This window comes from Mytilus californianus, unplaced genomic scaffold, assembly GCF_021869535.1.
Source record: "Mytilus californianus isolate M0D057914Y unplaced genomic scaffold, xbMytCali1.0.p SCAF_2, whole genome shotgun sequence".
NCBI classification, from domain to species: domain Eukaryota; kingdom Metazoa; phylum Mollusca; class Bivalvia; order Mytilida; family Mytilidae; genus Mytilus; species Mytilus californianus.
Genome location: NW_026262668.1, coordinates 128,522,403 through 128,543,887, shown reverse-complemented (window position 1 = coordinate 128,543,887; position 21,485 = coordinate 128,522,403). Strand labels below are relative to the sequence as shown.

The window sequence follows — 21,485 nt, the reverse complement described above, 5'->3', positions numbered from 1 at the left end:
CAGAAGAAGCATTGGCACAAATAAGTTGTGGCACAAATGTGTTCATTTTTGGCACAAAAAGATATCGCCCAGAAAATTTTATTTGATTAAATAATCATTACAGAGATTTCTGCAATTGGTGCGGGATTGGCCATCACATCTATATAAAGTACAAACAGTTATAAATGCCCTGCTGGACAGACTTGATAGAGATCGTGGAAATACATACTTAATGCGTGCTCTAGGAGACTTGTAAGTTAAATAGATTACTGACAGTCGATTGGGCTAAAAGGAAATTATCTCCCTATGACATTTTAATAAGTTTAAAGTTGTTGCATTTTAAAATATTTTGAAGTGCAGTCTGATACTTTTCAGGCATAATAAAGAAACAGTTGAATATTTCTGTGTAAAAGTTTTTTTATTATCATTTTGATTTTTGGGCAATTTTTTTTCTTTTCATTATAAAAGAACAAATTTAATAGATATTATATTCTGTAGGACTTGCTTGTATTATGTCTGCAAAGATTTGAATTGCACTTCAAAATACAAGCAAAATACAGACATTTTATTGAAAACTTGCCAAGGGAGGTAATTTTTATAGTCCGATTGAACTCAAATAATCTAGAATCGTATATGTGCGGTAACTGTTTAAGATGAATTTCAATGATACAGTGAATTAGGATCTGTATGAATATAAATGTATATAGAACAGTTATTCTGATCCTGACTTTTTGTGATGTCAGTGAGAATAGGAGGTAGCTAACATTTTAGAATATACCAATATATAAAAATTACAAATTTCTTACTGGTATAGAAATGGAAAACACAATCTGTGAAATATTTTAGATAAGTAATAAATATTATACATAAATTTATGCATTCTGCTACAAAATGATGTATAAGCTCTTGTTTGGATTATCAATAATTCAAGTTAATTAATTTTTCTGAAACCCTCATCATATATAGAATATAAAATACTGATGACTTAAAGGTTAAAATTACTGTTAAAAGGACTATTATAGACTATTTTGTAATTATTTTAAAATTAAACATATTTTTAATCTATAAATATCTTTTTGTAGATATTCATATGAACGTCAGTTTGATAAAGCACTCAGTATATATTTAAGGTAAGTCTCATGGAGTATGGAGGTGGTAGAAAGTTTCCCTGTATTTGAGGTTTATGCTCTTGTCTTCAAACACAATAAACTCTTTTTACTATTACTGATTTACCCATTACATATGATATATGACTTAAGTGAACTCTGATGGAAGGATGTTTTCCAATTGATGGGCAATTTTTCAAAATCATATTGAAAGGAAGAAAGTTTGGTTTTGATATAAACACTTTATACTTAACAGACACCTAGGGATCATGTATATTTTATTCCTGTGTTTGGTTCTGTGCACTTAATTCATATCATGTAGATTGTTATAATACCAGTTTCTTCTACTTCTTTGTTAATACCACAATACCACAGCATTAGTAGTTCCACTTTTGTCAGAACTCATATAGAAGCACAGAAGTCACCTGATGGAGTTACATTTTTGTATTGGAACTGTGTTGATCAGTTGAAAGTTAAATAGTAGTTTTATATTCCCAAGGTTAACTAGCTACCGTTTAAGGAGTTTATGCCACTGCTTATTGGCTGGTTATTTGGCTTTTGTATGACAATTATTTATTACTTTTCAAAGACAGCAGTGAATGCTCAGGTAATTTAAGACTTATTCTATTAAATGCTTGATAAAAAAATTTCTTTTCTTTGATAGGTGGTTAATTAATATTTCTAGAATTACTATTAAGTTATAACGTAAACCAAATTATTTTCTATTTTTCTGATTGCTTTCTGACCGTTTTATCTACAGGTTATTTCACAGCAATTTATTTATGAGATTTTCTAACTTTGTTCATGTATTCATGCAATATAAGTTCCGTTGACATATTCATTACTATGTATGTTTACAATTTTTGTCTACTCCCAAAACTTGTGAAAACAAGTTGGTTTACAGTACTTAAAATAAGAATATACTGATATGTGAAATGAAGCAATAGTTTTAAAAAAGTGTTTCAAGTTTGTGCTACTCAGAAAATAAACCAATGTGGAGTTTTTGTAAATTTCAGATTAAAGCATAAAGATGTATTCCAGTTGATTCACAAACATAATTTATTTGGTTCAATAAGTGATAAAATTGTACAACTAATGGAGTTTGATAAAGAACAAGCTGTCAGTATGCTGCTAGATAATATGGATAAAATACCGGTAAAAATATTGAAAATATATGTCTATAACTGCTTTCATGTAGAGTTATACTCTTTTCCATCATTCTCTCACCTGTCCACAAAATGGCGGGGACTTTATATTTGTTGTATCTGCAGATATTGAGCTAATGTTTGGTATGAAGTAGCTTAATGGGTAATTATAGTGTAAATTACTATACCATTCGCTTTGAAATAATTACCATCAATGATATGAAGTATTGGAGTTGTCTGCATTTGTTCAGTATAATGGGTAGGTAAAATCTAGGTTGCATTTTATTTGGAGACGCCATCTTTTGATAGAAACAACAGCCTTAATATAAAAATAAGAAGATGTGGTGTGATTGAAAATGTAGATTTGAGTAACTAAAGGTCACTGTATGGCCTTCAGCAATGATCTAAACCCATACTGTATAGTAAAGTAAGCTATAAATGCCCTGAAATGACAAAATGAAAAACAATTGAATCAAGAAAAAGAACCAGCGACCTGATTTATATACAAAACAATAAAGGAAATACAAATATGATAGATTTCGACCAACAACAACCACTTAATTACAGGCTCCTGACTTTGGCAGGCCTCTTGAAAAATGGGTTATTTGAGATTTGATATGAATAAAAAGAGGGATATACTTCAAGGAAAAATCAACCTCACAACACAAAATACCTGAAAGACATCTAGAGGTTAACACAAGGTCTTCATCAATATACAAGTGTCAATGAAATATTATCTTATATTATTAACTGCCTGAGTGGAGAAAAGTTGTGATGTATAGGTGGGAGGTTAAAGGGTCATCTGTTTCATGCATTTTAGACACTGTTTTAATCCATTTGAAATCATACCAACTATTAAATACCAAAATTAAAGTTAGTTTAATTTTGGTGGTTTATGGCCCATAATTCATTTAAAAAAATTATATTTCACAGTTTTCCTGCAAACATTTTTAATTTATAATAGATAAAATGACTTCATTTTTTGTTATCAACTTAACATGGATGAGTTGTAATGTATGAGCACTTTTCAGATCTCTCACACATCTTCTTCCTGTCTACCTATTATTTGAAGTTTTCAATATGTTGAATGAAATTTAAAAAGTTTTCATCATTCATTTCTCCAGTTCTATTTTGCAAAGAATGATTTCATATCTTGTCAACAGCTTGGCATTGATGGGTATGACTAGTTTTGGGATCTGTCAGACATCTAACTGCCCTTTTGCTGATACTTTAAAATAGAAGAAGTATAGGTATGCCTAGCACTACAATGCATGCATTCTTGTTTTCCTTTTTTTCAGATGGAAAAAGTAGTAAACCAGTTAGATAAAACACCAGAGTATCTGTTTATAGTAAGTATGATATACTGAAATTGTTTATTTCAATACATGTATCACATTCAGTTAGATGTGTGAAAGTTTAATTATAACATTTAGATGTGTGATTTTATTTGTAAAAATAATGTGGTTCTTCTGTTGACACAACATTTTTTTTCATTGATAATTCTTTTTGATGGATTTGTTTATTATTCAATTTAGCATTTAAGCAAAATTTTTCAAATTTGCATGAAATCAATCTTAAAGGAAAAGGTTCCATAAGGACCTAAGGTGGTGCTTACTTCTAGCTAAGATTTTGAATTTGGATTTAATTACTATTTTCACAATGTATCATAGTTAAAACAATGACAGGATAGAAACTTACTCTCTAAATTTTCATATCAACATTCTTTTTATGACATCATATTGTAAATTTTTATATATATTATTGATGATGTGACCTTATACAAATTATATTTTTCAGTATTTAGATAGAATTTTCCAAAAAGATCCCCATCTGGCTGAAAAATATCATGGGAAGCAAGTGAAACTCTATGCAGAATATGCACCAAAGAAGTTACTTCCCTTTCTAAAGAGTAGTACACATTATCCCCTCCAGACGGCATTGGAGGAATGTGAAATGAGGAATCTAATACCAGAACAAGTATTCCTATTAGGTTTGTTATTTATTTTTTTATGTTTGTATAGAAAAAGTGAGAACATTACCTGTCATATGAAAGAGAACATTATCAAATTGTCATTTGAACTCTGTTGGATAGTTGTCTCACTGGCAATAATACCATAACTTTTTATTTTTATACTGGCATATAAAACAAGATAGGAAATTATTTATTTGTTTTTAAGGTTAAATTATTAAATATTCTGAAGTTTAGAGATATCCTCAGTTCATGATTGATTTTAAGTCAAATTTAAAAGGGGGTACACACTAAAGGTCATTAATTTCCACTTACTTTCCCTTTCTGTCCTTCTTGTGACCTGATTGATATTACCCTACATCCCAGTGCTTGTATCCCTTACTCTTTGTTCTTACTTTCTTTTCTCTAAGTACATGATTCTTATACTCCTTTGCTTCTGCTTTTTCTCATCTACAACCTCTTACCATCTTTCCCGTCGCCTACATCACACAGCTCAGTCGCTCAGTAATTCTAGTATCACGGCTTTGAGACGTGAGCAGGTATTATCCGCAAAGTCATAATGTGTGAGGAGATGTTATCAAGTTTCCTTTTGTCAAACATAAAACTGTCTAAGGGAGGGGAAAAAGACCAGTAATAGAAGGATAACAGATTATGAGGTTTTCTTTGTATAGATGTCAGAAAATATGAGCTACTTGACACAAAGTGAAGCTTTTAAGCTTGTTCACTTGCCAAAAAGGTTAACTCTGTGGCTTATGGCTGATATTTTACGATATCAATTTGTAGAAAACCCGATAAAGTATAAATATAAAATGATTCTGAAGATGTAACATGAAAATATCTGAATATAAGACTTGATAATTAACCTGTTTGTTGTTACAGGTAGAATGGGAAATGTGAAGCAGGCATTAAAACTGATAACAGAAAAACTTCAAGATGTCAACAGAGCCATCGAATTTTGTAAAGATCATAACGAACCAGAATTATGGGAAGATCTCATACAGAGTAGCTTAGATAAACCATGTAAGATCTCTTGATGATTAGCTTAGATAAACCATGTAAGATCTCATACAGAGTAGCTTAGGTAAACCATGTAAGATCTCATACAGAGTAGCTAAGATAAACCATGTAAGATCTCTTGATGATTAGCTTAGATAAACTATGTAAGATCTCATACAGAGTAGCTTAGGTAAACCATGAAAGATCTCATAGAGTAGCTAAGATAAACCATGTAAGATCTCTTGATGATTAGCTTAGATAAATCATGTAAGATCTCATACAGAGTAGCTTAGATAAAACATGTTAGATCTCTTGATGATAAGCTAAGATAAACCATGTAAGATCTCATACAGTTTGCTTAGATAAACCATGTAAAATCTCTTGTGATTAGCTTAGATAAACCATGTAAGATCTCTTGATGATTAGCTTAGATAAACCATGTAAGATCTCTTGATGATTAGCTTAGATAAACCATGCAAGATATCTTAATGAATAGCTTAGATAAACCATGTTAGATCTCATATAGAGTAGCTTAGAGAAATCATTTAAGATCTCATTCAGAGTAGCTTAGATAAACCATGTAAGATCTCATTCAGAGTAGCTTATATAAACTATGTAAGATCTCTTGATGATAAGTTTAGATTAAACATGTAAGATCTCTTGATGATTAGCTTAGATTAACCATATAAGATCTCATTCAGAGTAGCTAGGATAAACCATGTAAGATAATGATTAGCTTAGATATATTTCGATAAACCATGTAAGATCACTTAATGACTAGCTTAGATAAACCATGTATAATCTCATACAAAGTAGTTTATATAAACCATGTTAGATTTCATTCAGGGTATCTTAGATAAACCATGTAAGATCTTATACAAAATAGCTTAGATAAACCATGTAAGATCTCATACGAAGTAGTTTATATAAGCCATGTTAGATTTCATTCAGGGTATCTTAGATAAACCATGTAAGATCTCATACAAAGTAGTTTATATAAACCATGTAAGATCTCATACGAAGTTGTTTATATAAACCATGTTAGATTTCATTCAGAGTATCTTAGATAAACCATGTAAGACCTTATAAGAAGTAACTTAGATAAACCATGTAAGATGTCATACAGAGTTAAGGACTTAAATTCGTTTACTGGACATTATATCATAAATCTGACTGACTTTTTAAATATCTTATATTTACTTTTTCAGTTTTTATAAAAGTATTACTACACAACATAGGAACACACGTAGATCCCATTATACTAATAGATAAAATTCAGGAAGGTATGGAAATAGAGGGACTCAGAGACTCACTTGTCAAAATATTACAAGATTATCATCTACAGGTAAATCATATGGACAGTTACAGATATTAAAACATCTTATGTGTTGTATAAATAATCTTTTAGTCTTTGAAATACTGCATGTATATTGTAAATATAGAATAACCATACATTGTCTCGAAATGTAAATTTTATTTGTACAAGGCTTAGAAACTGGTAGAAAGCGAGGCTGTGCCGAGCATTTCTACCTGTTTTGAGCCGAGTACAAATAAAATTTATATTTCGGGACAATGTATGATTATTCTTTATATAATGCAACTCCTACAACTGTTCCAAATGAAATATTTAGGGTAAAAACCATCATTTTTTAATTTGGAGCGGACGATGTAAAATTTCCGCGAACTTGTATGTTTTATTGACGTCATAAATAAATTTTAATGGTAACTCATTGTTAACGTCATAAACAAGCCGATATACGGTCAGTGACCGTATATCACAAATGAATATAGGGTCAATGCAATTTGACTGCGCAAATAGCACAGCTGCAGGATCTAAAAAAATATTATCCTTCATACTTATTTTTAGAATGTTTTATAATTATTGAATTTTGAAATTTGGTTCAACATGTATTGTTCACCTAGGTGTGCATGTACATGTATAAGATAGATGTAGTTAATCCATAATATGCACAAGTTCCCTGTGCTTAAAAAGTGTTTCAGGAATAATCTTCATGTAACAGGTGCATTCAAGACAAAAATTTTGGAAAGGCAAAAATATAAAATTTTTATGAATCAAAAGGCCTGAACAGAAAAGCCATACCCATCTAAGATCAACTTTGCCTGAGGGAGCTGTAACCTTGGTTGAGGGTAATAGCATCACACACTGTATCAACCCTCTACAATATAATCCCGTGAATAGAGCTCTCAGGATTATATTGGTGTCTTGGATTGATACACGTGTGACATTTACAAAGTCATATAGAATAGCTTAGTAAACATGGTAAACAATTCAGCCATTATTTTTTATTTTTGTTTTTCTACTCAATAGATATCATTAAGGGAAGGCTGTAAGAAGATATTAGTAGTTGACAGTTTTAATTTACTGGACAGATTAATAAAGACTCAGAAGAAAGGAATAGCTGTTAGCAGTAAGTAAAATATAATCGTGTTGTGTAAGCTATCATATGCTTTATCAGTACACAATAGGAAAATAGTTCTTCTATAGTAATGAAGTAGATACTTTGTAGAAAAATTGTCATATATCCACTGCCAAAAGCAAAAGAAAATCTGGGGTATTACAATTTTCTTCATACAAATTAATAGAGGATGCATCACCTTCATCTGTTTGCACTATTTTATGCTATGTTTTGTCCATTTCCCCATTAATCTGAATCAAACTGTTTCTGGATCATTTTCAACATGGCATCTTTTATAGATTAGAAGTTTTATACCTTGAATACATGTATTGTGAAATTGCTAAACTTGATGCATACAGCAGGAAAATTATAACAAGGTTAAACTGTTTATTTGATATCTTTGCTCATTGTGAGATTTTGAAATGTGTCTAAATTAAAAAGAAATGTAGGAAACATGCAACCTCTATAAAATTACATCCCCCCCATTAATGGGACAGATGCAGACCTTCTGTCAAAATTAGATATGATTGCCACCAAATTTTTTATACTCTCTGAAAGTCTTGAAAGACCTGTTATATAATATGTCAGCTCTCCAGAAGTTGTAGGATATTGTTACAAATGTTTATTTGAATCTGCAATGTAAAAATGTCTGTGTAACTGTATATCCTTTTCTTTAAACTTCACAAATACTTTCTAATCAAGGATTATTGCATTTAATAATAAACAATCTTGGTAACCAATACCTAATGATATGCATATGTTATCAAAGTGATCTCTTTTTCAAGTTCGATATAAATAAATTTTCTATCAATTTAATACAGAGAGAGAAAATAGTTTTATCATTATCAGCAATTACAGATTTTATCTGACTGATAAATAGAATTAATCTTTCTACAGTTAGACAAAATTTCTGTTTGCATTTTCAGATTTATTTGGCCTCATGTCAAAAGCAAATAAAACTTTTATGGTTGATACTCCTATTTATTGTGTAATTTTAGGTGCATCAATGTGTAATGTTTGTCAGCAGAGAATAGTTGTTCTTGGTAAGTGAAGTTTTATAGTTGTATAAGTAAGTATCAAACTTACATTAGAATGAAATAATTAATTGTGTTTAAATAAAGGGTTCTCGTAAAGGAGCGTACACATTTCCGGGACACATACATCACCAACGTGTCAGCGGGACATGTCCTGATAACACTAGCAAAATCCTGTTATCATCAAGTTTATAACCTTCACCTATCAAAAAGTATCAGAAATCGTGCTTGTTGTCAGTATTTTTTAACCAGAAATTGACTTTTGTTTTCATTCATTGATTTGTGTAAAGGTATTCCTGGGAGAGCTGTAAATAAGTGATGTAATCTATCACATGGTTCACTTAAATTAAAGGGATAAAGATGGAGAGATGGAAATTTGTTAACCTTGAGCACATGTTATTGTTTTTCATTGTAGATATGAGATATGCAAGTGATGTTATTGTGTTTCATTGTAAACATGCATTCCATGAAGATTGCCTACCAGTTAGGGGTGTGGTAAGTGTTTTTAACTTTCCCTTTTATAATTCATGTATAATGCTTAATCCTAATAAAGTTACAATCAACACATGATTTAGTTTTAATCCATAGATGTTCCAAATAATATAGATAGTGGTAGCCTGCTTGCCTTGAATGCAGAAAATTGTGGATATGATCCCCAGCTGCATCATAACAAAGACTTGTAAAAATTGGTATTTTGAACCATCCTCCCTACATTGCTCTTTTTAACAAAAAAAAAATCAATTTTGGAAAAACAAAATTTCAGGTCAGGTCAACTGGGGGAAAAAATAACTGCAAAGAAATCCTTCCATTTTGGAAAAACAAAAAAGGTCAGGTTAACTAGGGGAAAATAACTGCAAAGAAATCCATCAATATTTTACTTTGAACAAAAATAACAAAGTACATAAATATAGTAAAACATTCTTGTAATTAATATTTGTACTTAAAGTTCTTTGTTAGAATAAAAAAAAATCTTCATATTATACATTAAAATTGATCATTGTTTATTACTTACATCAAAAGTAACTCATAATTTTGATTGTGTACTATTTCATGTTAAATATGAAGTGGTAATGGACAGCTTGTTACTGATTGTATAAGTGATATATGATAGAATAGTCACGGACTGCAAGCTACTGATTGTACTAGTCATAATGATATATGACAATAGGGATGTTTCTTTTACAGAATAGCTGTCCTATATGCAGTTCACAGAAAAGAGCACCTGCTTTTAAATAGAATGAACTATTGAAGCATAATTAACTAGTATTTAAGTATATAAAGCATTGTTTTAACATCAAAATAGCTTGAACATGAACATAAAAATAAAATGTGTTTTTATTAGACCATATTATATACATATTTTTGGTATGAACTCTTGTTCCATAAATATCAGAACATGAGGCCGATTTATTTGCTTACATGTACATAATATGTTTCTTTTGCAGTCATTATATTGTTATAAATAAATATCTAAAGGCAATAATTTATTATATATATTACAGTAGCTAGCCTCCATTTAAATCAGTTATTCTACCATTTGAGTGTAATGTTTTGTTACCAACTGAACCATTAAATTTGCAATTTATAATGTAATATAAAATTTGTAGCTTTTAGGCTTCAAAGCATGTCTTTTGTGGCCACTTCATTAAAAAATCACAAAAATTTTATGTGCTGTATTTTGTTACATTGAACCAGTTATTCATGTAGATGATATTTGAACTGTTAATAAAATTTATAGATTATAATATTATTTATATGATCTCTGTATTGTTTATGACGGTTTTGTTTATATTCCCAGTTACCATTCTGCATATTCTGTTCATATTTTACAAATAAAAAAAAAACTTTATGCTTAAGTGCTGTGTTTAATTTTGTATTATTTTGAAAGCCATGACTTTTATGCCTGTAAATATATATATATATATATATATATATATTTACAGGTCTATGATGAATGATTATTTAAATACTCTTGAATTTCCACAGGTCTTTTGATCTTTTAGAATGAGTACATATGATAGATAAGCGATATTTGCATCTCAACTCCATATTTATTGTCTAGATTTTATTATTAGTCCCCTACTGACGAAGTCGAAGGGGTCTTTAGGTTTGCACTCCTTCCGTCTGTCTGTCTGTCTGTCAGTCCGGCAAATCAGTTTTCCACACTTTTTTCCTTCATGCTTGAAGATATTGATTTGATATTTGGTGTATTGTTTTATCATTTCAAGTTACAGATCAAGTTCGAATTTTGTTCCGGTCTGATGATTTTGTGCAGAGTTATGGTCCTTGAACTTAGAAAATTCACTCAAATAATCAGTTTTCCTCACTTTTTTTCGTCATGCTTGAAGATATTGATTTGATAATTGGTATATAGTTTCATCATGACAAGTTACAGGTCAAGTTTGAATTTTGTTCCGGTCTGATGATTTTGTGCAAAGTTATAGTCCTTGGACTTAAAATTATTCACTCAAATAATCATTTTCCACATTTTTTTTCGTCATGCTTGAAGATATTGACTTGATATTTGTTATATAGTTTACACCATGACAAGTTATAGATCAAGTTAGCATTTTGTTCCAGTACAATGAATTTTTAACTGGTAGGGGACTATGTATTGCCAGGCAATACTCACAGAATGCTTGTTTCATTATATACCAGCCTTATGAAACCACTGGATAGTTCCTGGTGTAGCACAGTCAGTTGAGTGTATTATTATACCTCGGTATGCATTTTCTATATAAAATCAAATACGTATGAAAAAAAGAGAGGCGAAGGATACCAAAGGGACATTCAAACTCATAAGTTGAAAATAAACTGACAACACTGTGGCATAAAAAAAAACCAAACAGACAAACAACACAGAAAAGCAAAGACTGATGCATGGAATGATTTTAAGGTGTACATGTCTGTCTGGCAGGGTTCATCTGACCTTGACCTCATTTTCATGGTTCATTGTCAATATATAATTTCCATGGTTTGGTCTGTTTCTTTTATACTATAAGCAATAGGTCATCTATATTTGGTGTATGGAATGATTGTATTAAAGGTTTAAATGTATTTCCGTCTTGGTTTATCTGACCTTGACCTCATTTTCTTGGATCATAAATGTTTATGTGATACTTGTAGTAAAACTTTATATTTAGGACTATCAACATAAAATCAATGGTCAGTATAGTAGATGAGACATTTCAGCGTGTGCACTCTTGTATTTTAAAAATACAATTGTCGTAACTACTATCTCGTCCCTTTCCCTCGAATGTGACCTACCGAATTAGACGTATTACCGGGTTTGTACTTGCGTGAGCAACACGACGAGTGCCACATGTGGAGCATTATCTGCTTACCCTTCCGTAGCACCTGAGATTACCCAAAGGTTTTGGTGGGGTTCGTGTTACTCAGTCTTTGGTTTTCTATGTTGTGTTTTGTGTACTGTTGTTTGTCTGTTTGTTTTTTTGTTTGTATTCTTCTTTTTTAGCCATGGCGTTGTCAGTTTTTATTTTCCACTTATGAGTTTGAATGTCCCTTTGGTATCCTTCGCCTCTCTTTTGCAGAATAAAAGACTTCATCGTGACATTGTAGCAGTTTGGTTAATAGTACCCAATCTCTATATTTTCCCAAAGAAACCGAGAAATCTATTGATGGCTTTTTACTAGCAATCCATTACATTTTTTGTTGGTGTTTAACTCCACTTTCAGTGACCTTGGCAATATCATGTCGACTAGCTTTATTGGTAGAGAAGCCGGAGTATATTGAAAGAACCACCGACCATCGTCAGGACGACTTGTAATCCTTGTCAATTAAGATCAGAGTCTAACACACCTCATCAACCTGTTGTACCTTCAGGATAATAGTGTGCTCTAGTAATCAAACTAATTACTGTGCTTATACAAGGGTGTCAGTTTAAGTGTCATGCAAATGTTGTCACTGTTATTTACTCAGATTTCTCTCTATTACTCCTTGGAGGTGTGCCTACATTGGCAGAATTTATAGAGAAAACAAAGAAATATTGATGTCAACGTTAAATACGTTGATAAAGTAATACAAATAGACAGGAAATATGAACATTGATTTTTTTTTATCTGCTAACCGAGTCCCCGTGTTTCCATCTTGGTCTAGCTGCTGCATGTTGCGCTACTTCTCAGCATGTCATCCTACAAATGTCCGTTCTTATCAAGCATGTGCCTCCAAGTTTCCTTTGGTCTTCTTACATTTCTCTTTCATGGGGATGTTAATGTCCAGGCAATTCGACAGTCGTTCTATGAGTCCAAATCTTAACGTTGTTGGTGATACTGCTCATATTTACTTTTTGCAACATCTATGTGTTTGATATGGTCTCTGGTCAGAACGTTCTAAAGATTTTACTCAAGTTGCTGGTGTTAACCTTTAGCTTGTCTTCCTTCTCTTCCAATATTCTGCTCTATAGCAGTATTGAAATTACATTTCTTTTATATATATTTTAATTTTGGGTTTCCTGCTTTATTTGTAAGATGCCAATACTTTTCTGCTGTTGTATTGTAGCTGGTATTTCTAACAGATCCGAGGTAAGTGAAACTGTATACCAATTCTATTTCATCTTTGTTCAATGTAATAGCTATAGGGTGGATGTAATTCGCCTTGACACCCATTATTTTTCCTTTTCCTCTGATTAATGTGCAGATATCCTTTTTTTTCTTTCTTTCTTTTTCTCCTTGTTGATAGAATGGCTATATCATCTAGATTTTGCATCTAATATGACCAGTAAATACTTGGGCCTCGGTGGCCGAGTTTTCTAAGGTAGCTTATCTACTGTATCACAAGCCTGTCAACACTGATTGGTGTCGTGAGTTCGAACCCCGCACGTGGCAGGTGTGTTCTACTCCAATCTTAATCGACAAGGATTGTCAATTTTCCTGCCGAAGTTCGGTGGTTCTCTCCAGGCAAACCTCCACAACCATGAAAAAGCAAATAGTGCTGAAAGTGGCGTTAAACACCACAAATCATACTCTGTATCATACTTAATGAACAAATGAATACAAAAAATGAACCGAAAAAAACACACAAACCAGCATTTGAAGCACAGGCACTTGTCTCTGAAAACAAATTTCCTATATACCTTAATATTACATGTTATATTAAGGTATATGGGAATTTTTTTCAGAGACAAGTGCCTGTGATTTGAAGGTGTGTATCTTTTAGTTTCAACAATAGACTGTCACTTTTATTAGACAAATAATTTGGCTGTCAAGGCAAATAGTTTCACTGATAGTTTCTTCCAAGCGATAAATTTGCCATCTCGCCAGACACACAATCGCAGATACAAAATAGTCTTAAAAAATTGAGATAAATATGCGACCGTAATATGTTACCACAGTGATTAGTTAAGTAAATATGTTTACTAAATTTACTGACGAACATATATGATGATGTGACAAACAGACTGTTAATCGTCGTAAGTGTATAAAAGAACATGAATAATAATAATTTCATTGTGTCAACTGTCTCAGGGAATGCAATTCTGATTAGGATAAGTATGCTTCCAATTAAATTTGGTTTAAGTGATAGAAATCACCCCCAAAGCTCACGCGCGTGCACACACACACACACACACACACACATAACATATAAAAAACGGTATACGAGTTTTTCGGAATTTTGAACTACAGATTTATTCTGTTTACCAGTAGACGTAAAACTAAAGGCTGCTAAGTTTAAGTTAAAAGTTTATGCAGGTAAAAATGAATGTGTTAAGAAGTATGACTGATGAACATGATTAGTTATTACAGAATTGATAGAGTTTACTCATCTATTGAAATCTACAAAAAACATAGTTGCACTTTAAAAAGAATGTTGTTGAGAACTACACTTAACGACAGAAAAATAATAACTTCCATTATCCCTGTGTAAACTGTTTAGTACTTACATATAGAGTACATATCACTTAGTTGTTTCTATCAGCATTAAAATTTCCTTGCTACTTACGAGAAAGTTACTGAACAAAGTGTTCTTAAATGAAAAGATGAAATCATATACCTTTCAAAGTTTTAAGAATGCCATTATTTTACTGACATTATTGAATATCTATGTCACATGATCCCAGATATGTTCAATTTGTCGTGGCAACAAAATCCCGTCCTCCTTTTCTCATTCTTACTAGTACATCATCGAAACTGACTTATCGACTGATTTATATCCGTTATGAGCTACATGACAGGTGCTGCTTGTGTTACAGAACAATTGTAACAATATATCAAATAAGTAGGTTCTACGAAGCAAGACTCTTGATTTAGGTTTGGGAAGGAATGTGACAGGATTAGAAGTTACTCATGTGATTCTCAGTTTTAAAGTTATGTTGTTTCACTCTAATAAGGTGTAAGTTAATTTTTTTGGAAAGAAAGGGCAATGTTTAAATAGGAAATCGATCAATCGAGTATACGTTTACGAATAGTAGCAATTACTATTGTCTATTGTTTGGAATCGTGTATTGGATGTGTCTTTTTTTTAAGTATATATCATATCTCATTTTGGTATCAAACGCCACGACAGTCTCGTGGTAGAGTGCTCACCTTGAGTGTAGGAGGTCTAGGTTCGATCCCCGGACGGGTCAAACCAAAGACTTGAAATTTCATATTTGCTGCATCTCCGCTAAGTACGCGGTAATAAGGAGTTAGAGCAAAGACTGGTAACTCAGAGTCGAAATGATGTGTCCGTGAAGGATGACATGTCTGCCTGTCGATTCCTTTTTGACACAATTATCCAGCTGAGTCAAAATGACGTCGATTGAAGCAACTATAAACGTACGGCCTTCAATAATGGGAAAATCCATACCATGTAGTCAGTATAAAAGGCCCCGACATGGCAAAATGTGAACCAATTGAAACAAACAAAAACAACGGCATGTTTTACGACACCACAATAAACGAAGAACATGTATAACATACAGCAACAAACGACAACCACTGAATCACAGACTCTTTCCTGGCCTGGGACAGGCACACATAGCATGTGGCAGAGTTAAACATGTTTGTGAGCACTCAAACCCCCTAACCTGTGACAGTTGTTTAAACGCACAGCATGAGACGAAACTATAAAAATCAAGTAAAAATGGCTTGACTCATCAGATTTGCACGAAGCACAAAAAAAAAAACTAACATAAAGACACAATACACAAAGTATCGATCTAAGAGTCCTCTTGCAATCACTGAAATCTAGTTAAAAGCCAATTCTCATATGGTTGTGGCCTGTTATTTATTTCTTGCATGAAGAATTATTTCAGTGATTCGAAAACTGCGTTAATTTGATTGGCTTATCCAGCATTTTGAGACGATATTAACACTTTTTCATTGGCTATTCATTGATGACTTTCAAAGGTTAAGACGATGTTCATTTCGTCCATGGCAACGGACATATGTGATTTCTTCAATAATATACAAAATACTCACACTTTTCACCTGAAAATCTGCTTTTTGTCAAATTTTATTTCATTCTGAAGCGTACAAAATGTTTTAAAATGTCTTGTTAAAGTTTGACGCAGGAACAGGGGTTGGTTTCACCAAAAAACTTACGACCAAGACTGATCGTAAATCATGAACAATTCAGTATACTTACGGCCAATCTTAGTCGTAAGTTTTTTTTTGTGATAGCGACTCCAGGGCTCTCGGTCATAAAACTTTACTTAGTACTCGAAGTATAAAATTTGTGCTCGAAAAACCAAATCCAGTATTTTGATTGGTCAATTTTTGAGTCTGAGTACGATAATCGTACTCGAAAGATTTATGACCGTGACCCCAGGACCGTGAATGACCTCATACTGGTATGTGCAAAAGACTAGATCAATGATTCGTGGAATTTTTAATTCAACACAATGAGTGTTGACCATAAGAGAAATAGGTTCAACAACTCGTGAGAATAAGATATCGCTTGATAGCAACTCCCGTTATGTAAATTAGATAGTAATACAGTACACATCCAACAGATTAAGTGTAAAGACGTCATAAACAAACCGAGAAAAGCACGACCTTATGCAATGCCAAAGTATAGGTAAATGATATCGACAGGATGTAGGACCATACATTTTCATAAATGTAAGCAATGCCGTACGCATATTTAGTTATGTTTTAATCTATCAAATACAAACTTAAAATAAGTATCGACAAAAACAATATTCAAGGATCATACAACTGTGTTAAAATGATTTCCTTTAAGAATACGTTCATTCAAAGGATCAATAAGTTAAAAAGCTGGCTTCGCCTGTCGGTCAAAAAGCGGGGTTCATACTCCTTTCAAATATTTGAATTAAATTTGCCACTGGGTGTGAAACAGCCGTTTATCATCATCGTCTTCCCTTTGAATATAATTACATTCGTTGGCATCTATTTGTTTAATGATTTAAACATTTTTTTGCGTGAACCCCCTGAGGGGTGAGTGGTTCACGCCTATATATTGGTGAGTTTTGTGAGTGTCTATGGGCCGTTCGATATCCTCGGAATCAAGATTCTCGGAACGTCTCGAAAATTTTGTATCATTTATACAGGTAGTTATCTATGTCTTTGATACGGTCCCTCTATGGATAGTGTACCACGTGACATTGTATATTTCAACAATCAAGAGTGTTAATTTGTAGATTGGAAAGTAAAACAATAAAGACTAGGTTGCGTCAAAAAATCATTTATATGTTAGATAAAATAGAGAATGGAAATGGGGAATTTTTCAAAGAGACAACAACCCGACCAAAGAGTAAAAAAAACAGCCGAAGGCCACCAATGGGTCTTCAACACAGCGAGAAAATCCCGCTCCCGGAGGCGGACTTCAGCTGACCCCTAAACAAAAATGTGTACTAGTTCCGTGAAAATGGACGTCATACTAAACTCCTTTTATATAAATGAACTAAAATTAAAAAAAACATACAAGACTAACAAAGGCCAGAGGCTCCTGACTTGGGACAGTCGCAAAAAATGTGGCGGGGTTAAACATGTCTAGTGAGATCTCAACCCCCCCCCCTCTAATACCTCTAGCCAATATAGATTGAACAAACACACAGCAATACGTACGGTAAAACTCAGTTTAAAAGAAGTCCGAGTCCGATGTCAGAAAAGGTAACAAAAGAAACTAAGCAAAATGACAATGATACATAAATTAACAAAGGACTACTAGCAGTTACTGACATGCCAGCTCCAGAGTGAGACCCCAATTACACTGATTGAAAGATTATGTCTTCATCATATGAAAATCAAGCACAATTTCTCCCGTTTGGGGTTTAGTATCATACCATCATAAAATATATGAGAAGAACATAAACCGTACCATGCCAACAACTGGTTTTAGAATACAAGTGTTTATTTCCTATGCAAACCGGACCCTATGAGTGAATCAATATTAATACCAAAATATGCCATCTTTAATGACCTGACAACAGTATCGTAACTATATCCCTTCTGAATAAGTCTGTTTAAAGGTTTGGTTAGCCTTTGAGGTGAATGCCGACATTTTTGTGCTTTGTAAAGAATATTACCATAAAAGATTGGATGTGAAATACCTGAATGTATAAGATGTCTATATGTTGATTTATATTTACGAATGATGTCCTTCCTTGTACTGATGGTAAAATTTAGTAAATGTTTTGACTAGTTTGTGATATCGAAAACCCTGGTGTAATAATTTTTCAATAATACATAGATTGCTTTCGTTAAAATCAAATTCGTTGTTGCATACACGAGCGAATCGAACAAGTTGAAATATATAAACACCATAAGTTGGTGACAAGGGAACGTCACCATCTAAAAATGAATAACTAACAACAGGAAATGAAAAATCATCTCTTTTATCATAAATTTTGATAAAAGCTTCCCGTTAAAGATATAGATATCAAAATCCAGGAAAGGGCAGTGTTCATTGTTAGTAATTAGCTTTATTTAAAGTCAGATCAGCAGGATAAATGAATTTATGTGCGGTATGCGGAATGAATTTGAAAGATTGCGCATTAATTTTATAATGGGGATTTTGTATAAGTTGTATAACTATTGCTGTTAACCGGTTTGGCGGTCAGTATAAAAGGTAATTGCACGGGTTTTTTTAGTTATCGTTGACTGGGTAGTGACCACACAATCGCACGTCATATATATAGGTAGAAGTTTGTTTGTTTTTTTTTTTGTATACAAAATATTTGTATTTAAGTTTTATATAGAACAGTATTTAAATGTGTTGTATTTATTTTGTAGATTATTTTGTTGCAGAACATGATATTGTCCAAGATTCTGTCAGGCAGTGTATCTTGTGTTTTTGATGGACTTTATTATTTTAGTTTGATGGACTTATCCAGATCAGATACATATTGTATTAGGAAAATAAAATTTAAGGTGGTCACTGCGCCATTCAGTATCCAAAGAATTAGAATTAGAGAAATCTCTTTAGTGTACATACTGAAGTCGTCATTATTGAGAGCCAATATATCATCCTTATAGAACCTATTTGCCTTTTGACAAAACATATGTGTTTTTAATAATGCGAATGTTTATTAAATATCAAGTATAATGATAACGCAACTATATAATTCATGCTTTGAGACGGTCCCTGTACGCGTTGTGTGTGTAGTATTTAATACAGCGTTCTGCTGTGCATTGTGACAATAAACCTTGGAATAGTTTATTGATATATAATGTCCCAGAATAAACTGATTATTTCTGAACGTTTATCTTTGATAGTTTGTATTTCAATCATAGCATGGGGAAATGTCGGAAAGCATGAAGAAAATTAAGAAAACGATATTTCTGTTATAAATATTTATCTGAGGTTGGAAACACAGTGGTCGGAAAGCAGAAAGATAATTAAACAAAAGGATTTTTCTGTCAAAAATATCTAATTTCGAGGTGGTCACTGCGCCATTCAGTATCCAAACTTGTGTTTGTTCTATTTTATTTAGAAAGTAAAGGCTAATGTTGAAGTGTACATAATTGCATGTGCTCAATTATATACACATATGTTCAAAATAGATGGAGCATTTTAGCACATAAATACTTTATGTTTGGTTAAACAACGTGCATTAAAACCTAAATATAGATTCTACCACTGCATCGAGTGTGATACGATATTTATCCACTCGAGACAGTTAAATTTTCAAATTTAAAACGCGAGGCTCGCCGAGCGTTTTAAATATTTGAAATTTAACTGTCGAGAGTGGATAAATATCGTATTACACGATATTTGGTGGTGGAATCTGTTTCTCTAATGATTTTCTAACAATATGCAGGCAAAGTTATTCTTTCTTTTCGAATAATCTGCAAAAAGATGTGTTCTTTCTATGTGACGTCATCAGACATGGTCGCCTTTTTTCATGCCGTCACAATAGGAAATTCAGAGGAAAGCAAGAAAATTCGACGTCATAATCGGATTTTAACCAATGATGAACTGAGATCAAACGAACCACACGTTGATTAATTTTTATTTTATACAATGGGTGCCGAAAGGGATAAATTGACGAAGAATTAGAGAAATCTCTTTAGTGTACATACTGAAGTCGTCATTATTGAGAGCCAATATATCATCCTTATAGAACTTATTTTACCTTTTGACAAAACATATGTGTTTTTAATAATGCGAATGTTTATTAAATATCAAGTATAATGATAACGCAACTATATAATTCATGCTTTGAGACGGTCCCTGTACGCGTTGTGTGTGTAGTATTTAATACAGCGTTCTGCTGTGCATTGTGACAATAAACCTTGGAATAGTTTATTGATATATAATGTCCCAGAATAAACTGATTATTTCTGAACGTTTATCTTTGATAGTTTGTATTTCAATCATAGCATGGGGAAATGTCGGAAAGCATGAAGAAAATTAAGAAAACGATATTTCTGTTATAAATATTTATCTGAGGTTGGAAACACAGTGGTCGGAAAGCAGAAAGATAATTAAACAAAAGGATTTTTCTGTCAAAAATATCTAATTTCATTAATAGATACTACCAGACCAAGAGAATATTCACTATTAAGTTTGAACTGAGACTGAATTTATTCTTAATAGAATATTATTAAAATTGTCACATATACGTGCATTATGTCTCACAAGTTTGAATGTAGTCATTACATTTATGAACATTATATGCAACGTATTAGCACCAATGAGCAGGGATGCGTACCCAAAGTTAGCTAAATATCTAAATTTTAAACGGTCGTGAATGAAAAAAATACTTGCATGGTTTCAATTCACAAGGATTTTAAATCCTTGCATCTCACAAAAAACGTAATTAATATTTTACAATAATCATAACAAAATTTAATTACTATGTTAATTATTTTATATTGTTTTAGTATGGATTTATAAGTCTCTGCTTATATTTTGTATAGAAATTTCTCTAATTCTTCGTCAATTTATCCCTTTCTGCACCCATTGTATAAAAAAAATTTAATCAACGTGTGGTTCGTTTGATCTCAGTTCTTCATTGGTTAAAATCCGATTATGACGTCGAATTTTCTTGCTTTCCTCTGAATTTCCTATTGTGACGGCATGAAAAAAGGCGACCATGCCTGATGACGTCACATAGAAAGAACACATCTTCTTGCAGATCATTCGAAAAGAAGGAATAAATTTGCCTGCGTATTGTTTGAAAATCATTAGAGAAACAGATTCCACCACCAAATCTCGTGTAATACGATATTTATCCACTCTCGACAGTTAAATTTTTAAATATTAAAAACGCTCGGCGAGCCTCGCGTTTTAAATTTGAAAATTTAACTGTCTCGAGTGGATAAATATCGTATCACACTCGAGGCAGTGGTAGAATCTATATATATTCATATAGTGGAATGTTAGACTTTAAGCAGAGATTGATTTGATAAATAAAATGTCCATCCGTAAATACT

The 21,485-nt window shown here is 32.3% G+C and overlaps 1 protein-coding gene across 2 annotated transcripts in view; it reads left to right on the top strand.

Moving 5' to 3' along the window:
- LOC127730988 (vacuolar protein sorting-associated protein 41 homolog) overlaps window positions 1-10,502 on the top strand; it is a 44,384-nt gene extending 33,882 nt beyond the window's left edge. Inside the window, exons 17-27 of one of the 2 annotated variants that reach the window (XM_052239685.1) lie at window positions 104-231; window positions 1,062-1,109; window positions 2,102-2,240; window positions 3,529-3,579; window positions 4,028-4,220; window positions 5,079-5,219; window positions 6,404-6,540; window positions 7,525-7,624; window positions 8,611-8,655; window positions 9,062-9,141; window positions 9,832-10,502. In XM_052239685.1, coding sequence (XP_052095645.1) covers window positions 104-231; window positions 1,062-1,109; window positions 2,102-2,240; window positions 3,529-3,579; window positions 4,028-4,220; window positions 5,079-5,219; window positions 6,404-6,540; window positions 7,525-7,624; window positions 8,611-8,655; window positions 9,062-9,141; window positions 9,832-9,882 — 1,113 coding nt within the window. In that variant the 3' untranslated portion in view covers window positions 9,883-10,502. Of the gene's footprint in view, window positions 1-103; window positions 232-1,061; window positions 1,110-2,101; window positions 2,241-3,528; window positions 3,580-4,027; window positions 4,221-5,078; window positions 5,255-6,403; window positions 6,541-7,524; window positions 7,625-8,610; window positions 8,656-9,061; window positions 9,142-9,831 lie in introns of those variants that run through there. The other variant, XM_052239687.1, reaches the window with a different exon arrangement.
- Window positions 10,503-21,485: the final 10,983 nt, after the last annotated feature.